General features: G+C 40.2%; 1 protein-coding gene across 1 annotated transcript in view; it reads left to right on the top strand.

The window, feature by feature from the left end:
* The window catches only part of LOC135221225 (myoferlin-like), a 248,288-nt gene that overhangs the window by 42,271 nt on the left and 192,007 nt on the right, over positions 1 to 14,010 (top strand). Inside the window, exon 5 of the mRNA XM_064259042.1 lies at positions 4,080 to 4,227. Within this exon, the coding sequence (XP_064115112.1) occupies positions 4,080 to 4,227 (148 nt within the window). The remainder of the gene's footprint in view (positions 1 to 4,079; positions 4,228 to 14,010) is intronic.

Below are 14,010 nucleotides of genomic sequence, written 5' to 3'. Positions count from 1 at the left end.
CTTTTAATATATTTTGGGATGTTAAAAAAAAGGAAAACAGAGTCGAAATGACAAGTGACCCAGATTAGACTGAGGATGCAACCTCAAAGCGTTATATATAAGTCATCTATGTGGTTAGCTAATAAAGAGACGGTAGAAAATGATAGAGCAGTTAATGTGCAAGTGTTGATAGAATTACTAATTCAAAAAGCTCCCACAATCATTTTCACATTCGTATTGTATTTTGAACGATAGCGTATCACATGAAATTAAATAAACTTATTGAATATTATATAACATAATAATTTTTTTAACAAAAAACTACTTTTTAAGGTTTTCCAAGATTCATTTAATATGTTTGTATTAGGAACAAAGATTAATAATATCAAAATTCACATTTTTGTAGTTCTGTGACTTACGCATACGAGAGAGAGAGAGAGAGAGAGAGAGAGAGAGAGAGAGAGAGAGAGAGAGAGAGAGAGAGAGAGTTCAAATGAGTTCCGTAATTTAAAAAAAAATCTAAAGAATCCATAGCATTCTCTAAAGCTATTCACAATAATGGGATCATGATTGTTTTTAACCAAATAAAAGTAATATAACGATTGTAATATCAAATTTTCCACCAATCTGGTGGAAGTTCCTGCTGGTCATTGCATGATCCTCTCTTGGCCGATGAGAAGGTAAGCATTTGCTGATGAAGTTCAAAGATCAGTACAGGCAGTCCCCGGGTTAAGGACGGGGGGCGGGGGGTGGGGGAGGTTCCGTTCCCGGCAGGGTGCTTTAAGCTGAAAATCGGCTTAACCCGAATCATCATAATTATAATGGGAATAAATAGCAACAGCGCTGTAAGTCCGGGTTACAGCGCTGCAAAGCAGGTTAGCAATGCCATGAGGCAAGCAACTTAAGTCCGGAACGACGTGACCCGACCCGAACCTGATGTAACCCGGGGACTGCCAAATCAGTGTCAAGTTGCACCGCTGCCGCATTCTTTCAACAGCTCCACCAGAAAAACATTTTTCATGACAAAATAACGTTAGAATAGCGTCTTAGATGTAGATTGTGTTTGTGGATATTGTTTACGCTAAATAAGATCATTTTGGTATTGCAACTGCATCTAAGATGATTGTGAAAGATTATTAGCTGTTATATACAATCCTTGTATTATTTTATTTACCTTTTTTTTTTCTTTTTTGGTTGCTTAATTTGCTTCAGTTTACCTCACATATGGTCCCACATACTCAAAAACACTTTTGCAACAGTACCACAGCATCTCGCTTGTAATCTCAGCAAATTTAGGTGTCTTTCTACCACCTGTGTTTCTCCAACAGTCACGGTTGACAAATTTTCAAGGTAGTTATTTCACCCATTGAGGGCTTCCGTCTCGTCTGACAGCGTCTCTCAGTGTGCTACTTGACTCGGTTCCATTTGCTTATCAGTGTTCTTTGTGCAATTTCTTCCTGAGGAACTGCAGGTACTACTTGTACTTCTCCATAAACACTTCCTCGTTCATCTGTGTGTTTTTCCATTCATTAATTCTTGATTGCATGTACTTTTATCTTCGCTTAATTCTTTATTACCTTAACCGTCTTCTTGTATATCTCTACATAATTCTATCTTTTGTAATCAGCTGCACTCCCAACCATTTTACTTTTTTTCTTCACTAACTTCTCATTTCCTCATCCCACCATTTATCGTTTTATTCCGTCTTCTTGGCCTTTTGCACACACGCACTTTTCACCAGCCTTATTGTGTGCTATTCTCGTTTCCCTTTTATCAGACTGTCTTAACTACATTATTGCCAAGATTTCACCCCTTCTTTAGTAACCAAAATTTTGTCTTTTTTAACCTTGTCAGTCAGACGATGATTAAAGTTACTCTGGCTACCTTCTTGTTAGTGCATCCATCAACCTGGACTGTAAAAAAAAAAATTTTTTTTTTTTTTTTTTACAATTTTTGCCTTCTCAGGTATATAATTGTGAATATTCTTATTTAGAAGCCATGCATTTCCAAAGTAAAGCCTATTTCCAAACGCGTTGTTGCAAGACACATCTCAATCACTTAGTACTCTTAAGAATGCTTATCTACCAGCAATGTCATCTCTATCTTTCACCGCCTTTGCGTTTTAATCATCTAGCCAACTTCCATTCATATTTTCCAGTTGTGTCCAGGCCCGGATTCAGACTTTCTTAGAGGCACTCCCATTTATTGTCATTCTTATTTGTTCATCTTCATCCCCCCAGATTCTGACTAAATTCCAAGACATGAGATGATTCCTGCCCAGAGGAACTGTTCACTTATACTGTGTCGGAGTTCAGTTGAATTCTAGATAAAGAAACCGCTTGAACACTTCCAGTCATATGAACAAGAAACATTTACATAAATCTAAGAGAATGAACAACAGGCAACAAAAGACAACCACAAGAGCTAAAGAAATCCTAAGAGTTAAAAAACCATTATGCGTGGTGGCTAGTCGACTGTAAACCTTCTGACATCATGACGCTAGTCATAAGGAAACTTATGAACAGTGGGAGCTGTCAACTAGCAGTTCGTAGGAGAAAGAATAGAAACCAAACTCTGTTACCTTATGAAGAACTTGATCGTTATTAGCGTCACAAAATGAATAAGGATTCACAGTTAACCAGAGTGATAAACAGCAAAGTCAGCCATTTTTCCCATGAAATGAGGAACTTAAGAAGTTTAGTAATTTGATTATTACAATTGTGAAAACGTGTCCACCATTAAGGAAAATGCCATAAGAAGAAAAAGTAGAATCAGTAAATGGGGAATTTCCCAGAACTTATGATGAAAATAAATAATAACAAGAATTCTTCAAACGTGATGCAAGACATCAGGTAATGCTAAGGCCATGTTAATAAATGCGGCACATGACTGTGGCTCAGGTATGTGTTAACGAGGCTGATTTATGAGTCAGCTAATATTGCTGTTATTATTATTTTACATATTTTGATGTACTGCAGTTGTACTGTATACCGGTGCGTGGCTACTGCATCAGGATCAAGAGTTGAAGAAGGTTCAACATTACATTAAAGAGGAATAATTTTATTTAGACATCGCATGAACGTTCCTTGTGCCATGCTTAACGGACGATGCTGTCGTGGCTACGGCAGAGGGTACATGTAGACCCTCCGCCTTGGAAGTATTAGCATTGGTGCCTCTTACAGACCTCAGCTCAAGGAGGAATATGTCATGGGTGGTCAAAGGGCACGTTTTAGATGTTTTAAATGCCTCACTATCTTCGTTGAAGGTTATTTTAGGAGAGATCGCCCATAGGCAGAAGTCTAGGGCTTGCCCATGCAACATAATTTTTAAGTTTCTAACCTGATCAAGAGCATATGCTTATTTGTTCACCCTGTTAGAATTTCATCTGAAAAGATACATTGTCATTTACCCATCTTTTGCAGGTTTTTAAGTAACTTGGATCGGCAGACAAATTTGCATGATTTGTACTACCACGTCTGTGTCACTACTGAAAAATTAATTGATATGTTAAAATAGTAGCATCAAATGTATGACAGTTTTATTTCTTAAAGGTTTTTTGTATAATGAAGGTTAATAGACTGCTAAATTGGTAGTAGGTTAAGGTTTAATTGAAACTGACTTTTTGCCTGCTTCAGATTGAAGGATCATAAACATTTCATAAAGAACAGTGGATGATTTTGTGGCGTTTATCTTTGTTTCTTATATTTATTATATTTATAGAATTTAATAAAATTCTAAATATAGAACAACTGACTTACTTTAAATTATGAAATAATTATTGTGCTGTCGAGTTTTGGTCTTTGGATTTCCATTTGGAGGCTAGCTACTCTGAAATCTTAAAGCTTCTTACTATGAATGTGTTAAAGTTTTTTGTCATTTATATAGGTCCTAATGTTTACATTAGATACAAAATTATGCGGGAATTAAGTTCCAAAGAGATTATACTAATAGTATTAACAGACTGAAATATTTTGACCCAAGATTAATTTTCATGTTAGATCAAGGAATGGAATTGGAAATTATATTTCTCAATATTGTAGGCTGCATGATAAATTACTTTGCCAACAGTATATACCATTTAAAGGTTCCTTTTACAACAGGTGAGAAAAAGAAGACCACTGTCAAAGATGGAACCCTGGATCCAGTCTGGGATGAGACGCTCAGATGGGAACTGGGAACCAAACCACCTCGATCTGATGGATGCATCGACATCGAAGTCAAGGATTACGAGAGAATAGGAAGGAACAGGTAACACCTTCATTATTTCGATTTTTGTATAATTTCTTGGATTTCTTATGAATATTTTGGGCGCTTTTCCTCATTTTCCAAGGAAATTTTGGAGGGTTCCTGAAGTCTGCAAGTCATGGTACCTCGAATAATACATACACTACACGACTAGAACCAATTCAAGTTTAATTATATAATATATATATATATATATATATATATATATGTATGTATATAATTATGTATGTATGTATGTATGAATGTTGTATATATATATATATATATATATATATATATATATATATATATATATATATATATATATATAATATACACACATACATGAACAGCTCACCCAGAGGGGAGAGGTAACGGTGCAACAGATACCCCGGCTTGTGAACCCCGTCATGGCATAGGCCTAGGGGGGATCTGGTCCAGCCAGGTGCCTGACGAATCTTTACTGAATGTGTCCCCTGTTAGTCCCGTAACAGTGCCAAAGGGCGCTTATTTAGGAGAAGGGGGGAGGGGTATTAGTGTCAGGCCTAAGATAGCTAGTCGTCAGGATATTACTTCAGGGGAAGTTTCTCAGTTAGGATCTGACGATGATGATGATGATGACGCGGATTCGTGTGATATTGATGTTTCCTCGAACAGATGTCATGATGTAGAGTTCAAGAAACTTTTTTATTTAATTTGAGTTTTTTTCCTCAGGCGAGGCCTAAAGAGCAGAAGCAGCCTCCGCCTCGTTGTATTACAGAAGAGATTTTTCTTGACTTTCTTTCCCGGTCACAGGAATTTTTACGTTTTCCCTTTGCTCAGAGGTTCGCGAGAGTGAGGGCGGACGTTGCCGCTAAACTTTCGAAGGTGATCGGGGAAGGGAAGAGGAAGCTCTCTTCTCTTCTACGACACCGGAGAGGAGTTTATCAGGTGGCAGATGATTCTTCATTCTCCCGACCCCCCAAACCAAATCCTGATTTTGTCTGACTTTCGGGTCAACCCTTGCTTTCTAAGGCTTCGGTCTCTGTCTCAATCGAAGATTTTATTGCCATGGAGTCTGTTATGAGCTCCGTACAAGAAGCTCAATCACTCAATATGTGGGTCCTCGGAGGGCTTTCAATGTATATCAAGGACTCCGGGTTTGTTCCTCCTGATGTTCCTCTTTTTGAGAAATTCTGCTCATCCATTTCAATCGCTTCTGTACATCAGAACGAGCTTGCTGCTTCAATGCAGGCCTTTCTTGTTTCTCTAAGGCGTAACCTATATTTGTCGCAGTTACCCTCCTCTGTATTGGAGATTCAGAGAACCCGTCTGCTGTCCTTTTCTCCTTTTGGCGATTTCCTTTTCGATATGTCTGTGCTTTCTGAGGTTTTGAAGGAACATCAAGGTGAAGCCTCTTCCCAAGCTCACTGGGCCTTATCAAGAGCTTTTTCCTCTGGTCTTCCTCCCGTTCCTTCAAGGAGTAAGCGTAAGTTTAGGGCCAGATCTGTACCTTCTGCTCCAGCCCAACAACCTCCTTCTGGCTCGTTTTTCCAGAGTACATCTCAGGTTTCTGGTGCCTCTACTTCATCCTCTGGTGCTCATCCTTTGAAACGCGGGAGAGGTTCTTGGCGTGACTCTAAGGGCAGAGAAAGAGCTCTACCTCCAGGAGGACCTCTTCTTCTTCTTCTTCTTCCTTGTCTCTGCGTAAGAATTTTCGGAAGTAAGAGTCATCACCTCGCCTGGAGACCGCAGTAGGAGCTTGTCTCTCCTGCCATTGGTCAGCTTGGCAGGGGAGAGCGGTGGATGCTTGGGTGGTGGAGGTCCTGAAGGAAGGTTACGAGATCCCTTTTGTTTCCAGACCTCCACTTTCCAATCGTCCTCTCAAGTTCAGCAGTTATTCCCCTCACTCAATCAGGGGTCAAGCCTTGGAGAAGGAGCTTTCGGCCCTCTTGGATAAGGATGCCATAGAGCGAGCTCCTCCTCCTGGGTTTTACTCATGGGTGTTTGTAGTTCTAAAGGCCTCGGGTGCCTGGCGCCCCATCATAGATCTTTCGGTCTTGAACAAGTTCATTCTAAAGTCCAAGTTCAGGATGGTGATGGTCCAGACTGTTCTTTCATCCGTCAGGAGGGGGGACTGGATGATTTCCATTGATCTGCAGGATGCTTATCTGCAAATCCCCATCCATCCAAGAAGCAGACCTTACCTTTGGTTTTTCACGGACTTGGGAGTTTTCCAGTTCAAGACCCTTTGTTTCGGCCTCACCACTGCTCCACAGGTCTTTTCTCGGGTGATGGCTCCTGTTTCGGCTATTCTCCATCAGTTAAATGTAAGGATGCTTCGGTATCTGGACGATTGGCTAGTCCAGGCCAAACCTCTAGAGAATTGTCTCTTGTCGAGGGAGATAGTTCTGTCTTTTTCTGTCGAGTTGGGCATTCGTGTCAACTTCGACAAGTCCAATCTAATCCCTTGCCAGATCATGACTTATCTGGGGATTGTTTTGAATTCCCAGATTTTGAGGGCTTCTCCCGCTCAGAAACGGATAGACAATTTTCTGAGTCTGGTCGAAGAATTTTTGTCCTCTGTAATGCAGCCAGTTTCTCTTTGGAGGACTCTCCTGGGCCATTTGTCATCCCTCATCCAACTGGTTCTCGGAGGTCGTCTTAGAATGAGGTCCCTTCAGTCAATACTTCGCCAGTCGTGGGATTTCGTGTCCGAGGACACGATAGTCGCCTCTTCTCCACAATGTCGGAAGGATCTCCGTTGGTGGATGCAAGTTCACCGCCTCAAGTCAGGGACGTCTCTTCTTTTGGTTACTCCGGACCCAATGTTTTGGTCAGACACCTCAGATCAAGGTTGGGGCGCACACCTGGGCTCCGAAGCCGCTTCGGGCCTTTGGTTAGAGGAGGAGAGGATCATGTCAATAAATTGGAGGGAACTAAGGGCAGTGTACCTAGGCCTTCTTTCATTTCAGGATCAACTGTTGGAGTCGGTTGTCGCGATCTTTGTTGACAACACCACAGCAGTCTCGTACTTGAGAAACCAAGGTGGCACACAGTTGGATCTTCTCACTCAAGAAGCCCGATCAATCCTGTGTTGGGCAGAAGACAGGGGGATTATGTTGGTCCCTCAGTTTATCCTGGGCCATCACAACGTCTTAGCAGACGCCTTGTCGAGACCGAACGAAGTTCAAGGGTCAGAATGGACACTTTGCCAGAAGTCTTCGACAGCCTCGGGAAGAAGTGGCCTGTCACAGTCGATCTGTTTGCCACCCCACTGAATTTTCGGTGCCAGATATTCTTCGCCCCTTACCAGACTCCTCAGAGTGCCGGGACAGACGCTCTTTTGCAGGACTGGGAGGGACTTCAAGCCTATGCTTTTCCTCTGTTCTCTCTGGTGAGGTCAGTCCTCAACAAAGTGAGGGCAACCAAGCGTCTGGATCTCACCTTGATCGCCCCCTTCTGGACACAGAAAGAGTGGTTTCCCGACCTTCTGGAAGCACTGGTGGAGCCCCCCATTCATCTGCCAGAGAGACCAGATCTTCTCAAACAACCCCATTTTCATCGGTTCCATCAGAGGCTCCACATGCTTCATCTTCATGCTGGAGACTGTCAGGAGGTTCTCCAAGCACGAAGGGTTCTCCTCCAGAGTGGCGCGACAGTTGGCTCTTGCCAGACGGCAATCAACCAGAGTAAATTATCAGACTAAATGGTCGGTTTACTGACGACGGTGTAAGTCTCAAGGACATTCAATTTCTAGACCTTCCTTACCAAAAGTAGCAGAGTTTTTAGTTCATTTACATCATGACAGGGCCCTTTCACCTTCATGCATTACGTGTTATAGGTCGATGCTTTATTATGTTTTTAAGGCAAGGCTCCATGAGATCTCTTCATCTTATGTCATTAGAGATTTACTTCGATCTTTTTCCCTATCTCGACCCAGTCCGCAGTGTTTGCCTCCGACATGGGACGTTATAACAAAGTCCTTCAAACCTTAAGGTTCCCTCCGTTTGAGCCTCTGAATTCTGCCAAATTTAGGGACCCCTCTTCTAAGACACTCTTCCTTGTCTCGCTGGCTACAGCCAAGAGGGTGCGTGAACTGCAAGCACACTCTTTTCTGGTTGCCAGATCTGGACAAGACATGATTTTGTCATACCTTCCTGAATTTGTCGCAAAGACTGAACCGTCTGATAATCCCATTTCCAGGTCTTTCGTACTGAAGTCGCTGTTCGACTTTGTTGGTAATTTAAATGAGGAATTAGTTCTTTGCCCTGTTAGGGCGCTCTCATGCTATTTATGCCGCACGAAGGACATTCTGGGTCATCCCCATCATCTGTTTGTTTCACCCCAAAATGTCAAGAGACCTATATCAAAGAATGGTGTATCCTTTTTTCTCAGAGATCTGATCGTTAAAACTGGTGGTTCGGCTGCCGGTGAAGACCAGACGCCGAGAGCACACAGTATCAGAGCAGTTGCTACATCAGTAGCTTTTATGAAGAACGTCTCAGTCGCCAAGGTGCTTGAGGCGGCGACTTGGCGTTCTAATTCTGTTTTTGCCTCTTTTTACTTGAAGGATATTTCTCTAGTTCTAGGCGACCTTCGTTCTTTGGGCCCGTTGGTGATGGCAGGACAAGTTGTCAGACAGGAGAATTAGGCAGTCTTCCTGTTTTACGTTTGGTTGCTACCTGTATATTATTCATTAATTTTGTTGTTGTATATATTTGTTGTTTTTTGTGTTTCTATTATAACCTATGGCAGTTTTTGGCTTAGTTATAATGGGAATTAGGCAGTTTGGTATTTAGGTGTTGTTGATGACAAGGACTGACTGCTTGGCAACTCATGCTGCTTCCATTGTCAGTGTGACATGGGACCAGCCACTGGGTTGTCGGCACTGGCGACTACGCTTCTCCCAGAGTTGATGCCGACCTAGGACTAGCCACTGGTTTGCTTGTCCTGACGACTCATGCTTCTTCCACTATCCTGGACAGGGAATTAGTCGATGGATCGTCTGCTGTCATCTGGTGACTCGCTCACCATCTACTTTTTGTCTCACCTGTTTTCTCGGAGTCAGACACTCATGTGAGATCAGGCGAAATTTAGTAGCCCTGAGTTTCTTGTTGACAAAGTCGGTTGCGTTGATACACCCCCAATGATCATGTAACATGAGACCAGGTTGGACTGTCAGGCACTCGTCCTTCGGGACTGAATCTCCTTTTTGCTCCGCACTCCTTTCTCTTAGCACCAGAAAGCTCGAGTCAGGAGTTGCTCATGAGCCGATTCGCTGCTGGCGACGTTGGGTTGCGTTGATACACCCCCAAGGTTTGCTTAGCTTTGAATCGCCCAGATAGTCCGGACACTCATCCTTCAGGAAAAGAATAGTGCTTGATAGTCTTCAGGGTGCAGCCTTGCTGTCCTCGATTCGTCTGACTGGTCACCTGGTCGGTCACCTGACTTTAGTACAGACGGACTGACTAAGCACTTACTCCTTGTCCTGTGCTACCGCAGTTCGGCGGCATTATGGTAGGAGACTTTGAGTTGTTAGTATCTTAGACCTTGGGTTGAGTTTTAACTGCCTATGATATATATTTCTTTGATTCTTTTATATCCTATTCTGTCCAAAGGGGAAATTGTACTCAGATTCCTTCCTCCTTTTCAATGTGGTTAATCGGGCTAGATAAATTATATTAAGGTAATGTTTATTAATATGGAATTTTTATTCTAAAATTAATATTAATAATACTTACCTGTATAATTTATCTAGTACCACCCATCCTACCCCACGATCTGCCTATCACAACTAATTTTGAGGGAAGGTTTTGTAACTGTCAACGGCAGCGTTGCCAACTGGCGGACAGAATAGGAGGTAACAGGGTTGCCAATGCGGTTTTTGGGGATTTAGGGCTAGATAAATTATACAGGTAAGTATTATTAATATCAATTTTAGAATAAAAATTCCATATCTTTTATAATTAACTAGCTGTTCATTCTGTTACACATGGAATGATTAAAGAACAAAAACTGGAGGCTGTGTGAACTGAAAGGATGTTGAATTTGCTGAATGCGTCGCGTTTTCTGTTGGTAATGAAATAAGGTAATGATGTTCTGTTGATGGACCCCATTTAGAGAGTATCCCAAATCCTGTAATTAGTGATGGACCCTGTTACCCTCGATACAAAAACAACAGATAGAATTTTTATGTAACTGACCATAATCTGTGACGTCACCCAAACCGGTCGAAGCAACAATTTACTGACGTAAACATAGGGATAATTGCCTTTGTTACACTTTGAAATGCGATGTAATAAATATCTCTCCATAGATTTAAGAGGTGAATGCGAGTTTGGACATTTTAGTTCACGTGAATATCGATATTGGAGAAATCGAATCGGCGGAGTGTTGCAGAAATTAGTTCTTTTTTGTGTGAAATTTTTAGAGAGAATCCTGGAGACTGATGTTATGGTATTTTTTTCCACGGTTTTTTTTTTTAACTTCCCTGTCTTGTCCATGTGTGCATTTGAGACCACGTTGTCAATTGTTTTCAAGTTGATTTCCTTTTGTGAGTTTTGAAAACAATTGACAACGTAGTCTCAAATGCACGCAAGGACAAGACCGGGAAGTTAAAAAAAAACCATGGAAAAAATCCCATGGCATCAGTCTCCAGGATTCTGTCTGTCTAAAAGTGCAAATGAGTCCCAAACTCGCTGCTAGAGCAGGACTGTCATGTCATTACTATAGATAGTCTCCCTATGACGTCACAGCAGACGAGCACTTATTAAGCCGCCTCCATCTTTTAGGTCAAACATTGTTAATAAAGGAAATATCAAGTTAATAAAGGAAATATCAAATTTCGTTGTTATTCTAAGGAATTATGAACCATATCACGAAAAATTACAAGCAAGGGCAACTCACATACAGAAAATATATTACATTGAATCTCTGGAACCTGGAGTGCGTGAAAGATATATATAAAATAAACAAACTAGTAGGGGATAGTTGCCTTTGTTACACTTTGGGATCCAATTTGATAAATATCCCTCCCTATATAAATATATATATATATATATATATATATATATATATATATATATATATATATATATATATATATATATATATATATATATATTATATATATATATATATATATATATATATATATATATATATATCTTATATATATATATATATATATATATATATATATATGTATATATATTGATGTAAGTGGTGAATGCGATTTTGGTCATAAGAAATACGTATTGCAGCTCATGTTAATGTCGATACTGAAGATATCGAACATGCGAAATGCTTCACAAATAAAGCTTTTCTGTGAGTTACACAGTGATACTTTTAGAGACTGGTATCATTGGCTTTTTTCAGGGCTTTTTGAAACTCATTTCTTGTCCTTGTGTGCATTTGGGACTTCGTTGTCAATTATTTTCAAGTTGATTTCCTTTTGTAAGTTGTCCGTTGGTGCGAGTCCGCCTTTCAGTTCATGTATTTGCTTAGTTTAATTTCAGGCCAGATCATCACAGTCCCTCCCCAACCAGGGACATAGGACCTATACAGTTGGGGAGAAATTTTCGACAACACTAGTTATTTTTTTTTTTGCACCTTTGATATTTAATATAAATTTTAACATACGTAATTCACTGCCCACTACTTCAAATAACTTCCTAGCCGTCCTAAATCATCTATCATTTGACAGAAAGGCAGTGGCTGTTACTGAATTACTTTGTGAAATATTTAGACCCTAGGATTCTTTAATTATTCACCATTATAATTAATTACACTAACAATTGATAACACTCATCCCTAATAAAGTGATCTGACGGCTGAAAATTAGTCCTGTTTATCCTGGAGATCCACAGTATACTCTCCTCCTTTCACTAATCTCCTGAGTTTTATCTGTGATTTCTCACAACAGCGGGGACTGAGTAATACAATTGGCTATCTCTGTTTGATCTATTGTGGCATCCAAAAACACTGCAAGTGTTTACCATATCATTGCAAATTTCCGAAAAATCGTTGTTATCACGATTGCGTGCGTCGCTTTTGCTCAACACAGCTGACCTACAACATGGCCAACTTCCGTGTTTATATCCGGTGTAACGGTGTATTTCCCCCTGTCCGAAATTCCCCCCAGGGGGAAATATGTCCCAGGATATATGTCCCCCTGGGGGAATTTCGTTCCAGGATAATATACCCCCATCTGGGCGCCGACCTCAGCGGGCCGCCAAAATGAGCCTGGGGAACATTTATGCGGCTTACAGGGAGTTGTGAGAGAGAGAAATAAAAGTATTTTGTATTGCTTTTATATATATATATATATATATATATATATATATATATATAGATATATATATAGTTATATATATATATATATATATATATATATATGTGTGTGTGTGTGTGTGTGTGTTTATATATATATATATATATATATATATATATATATATATAGTCAGGTTATTCTTTTGGTTGCTACTTTCTCCTCTATGTACCTTCAGTTTCCGAGAGTATGCCAAATAATTGCAGTGTGCTTTTCTAGCAATAAAAAAAATCAGATTCTAGGATCCATTTACTTACTATGCAAATAATGAGTCTTAAGAGTCCCATACACTGAACGATTGTATGTATGGTTTGTCTGAATGCAAAAGTGGGCGGAGCTTAGTGTCTGAACAATCTCAGCGGGAATCTGTCACGACCAGGTTGCTGGCTTGCAACTTAATTCCGTCATACACAGGCCGTTCAATAATGCCGATATAATGCTATCGCGCACATTTCTTCTAGAGATGATGCCATGTCTTCCCGAGACAAAATCTTTGTTCAGACTGAAATCGGTGCGGAGATCATTCATACTCTGTGTGTGTGTATGTGTGTGCGTGCGTCGATAACGACAGTCGTTCAGACAGTACAATCGTTCAGTGTATGGGGTCCTTAAGTTTGGGCATTCGTGGTTTAAGGACTTCATGAGAAATTACAGTTACACCTAACTTTCCTAAGCAGCAGAGCAAGAGAGTAAGTACAGTATGTTAATTTTTTTTGTAACTTGTTATTGTTGTTATGTTTAGCGATTTAGACAGTATTTATTAATCCATTTATTTATTTGATTATTTGTATAATTATTTACTTATAAACTTCACTCAATATATCAGGTAAGTCACTTTACTTTTATAACAATTTTATGTCAGCAAAATTTATATTATTACGAATACGAAGTTGTAACAGTTCCACAAAAAAAGAAAAAAAAAAATTACATTACTATAGTAGATTCACTTCACCCGTGCATCTCATGCCCAACGCCATTCCTCGCGACGCTCCTGGTTGACTGTTGATAAGCCAATCACAGGGCCGGAAACTGTATCTCTTGAGAGTTCACATTGGCAGGATGTATATGTATATCGGAGGGCTGACTGTAGCAAAAGACGAATCAATGGGATGAATAAATTTCATCCATAAGGTATCAATATCTAAGTAACGTTTTTTTCCATATAGAGATTTCCACTATAGGATATGAAAGGGTGATGGTGATAATGATAGTGACGATAATGGTCTTAATATTTTTTGCCCCATAAGACTCCTATCGTAATATTTTTTGCCCCATAAGACTCCTGTCGAGGGGTCGTGATCATGATGATGGGGTCATCGAGTGATCACGTGAGCAACACCCAGTGGCGATTATACCCCCTCAAAAAGGGGGGGGGGGCGCGGGAAACCCTGGGGCAAAGATAATTGTTGGGTGGGCATCATAGGAAAGGTGATTGTAAATAATAAAAATTTTGGAAACATTTTGAAACTCATGGAGGAATTAATTTCACTAAAGGT

The sequence above is a fragment of the Macrobrachium nipponense genome, chromosome 2, assembly GCF_015104395.2.
Source record: "Macrobrachium nipponense isolate FS-2020 chromosome 2, ASM1510439v2, whole genome shotgun sequence".
NCBI lineage: Eukaryota > Metazoa > Arthropoda > Malacostraca > Decapoda > Palaemonidae > Macrobrachium > Macrobrachium nipponense.
The sequence above is the reverse complement of the archived record's forward strand: the minus strand, read 5'-3'. Positions and strand labels throughout refer to the sequence as shown.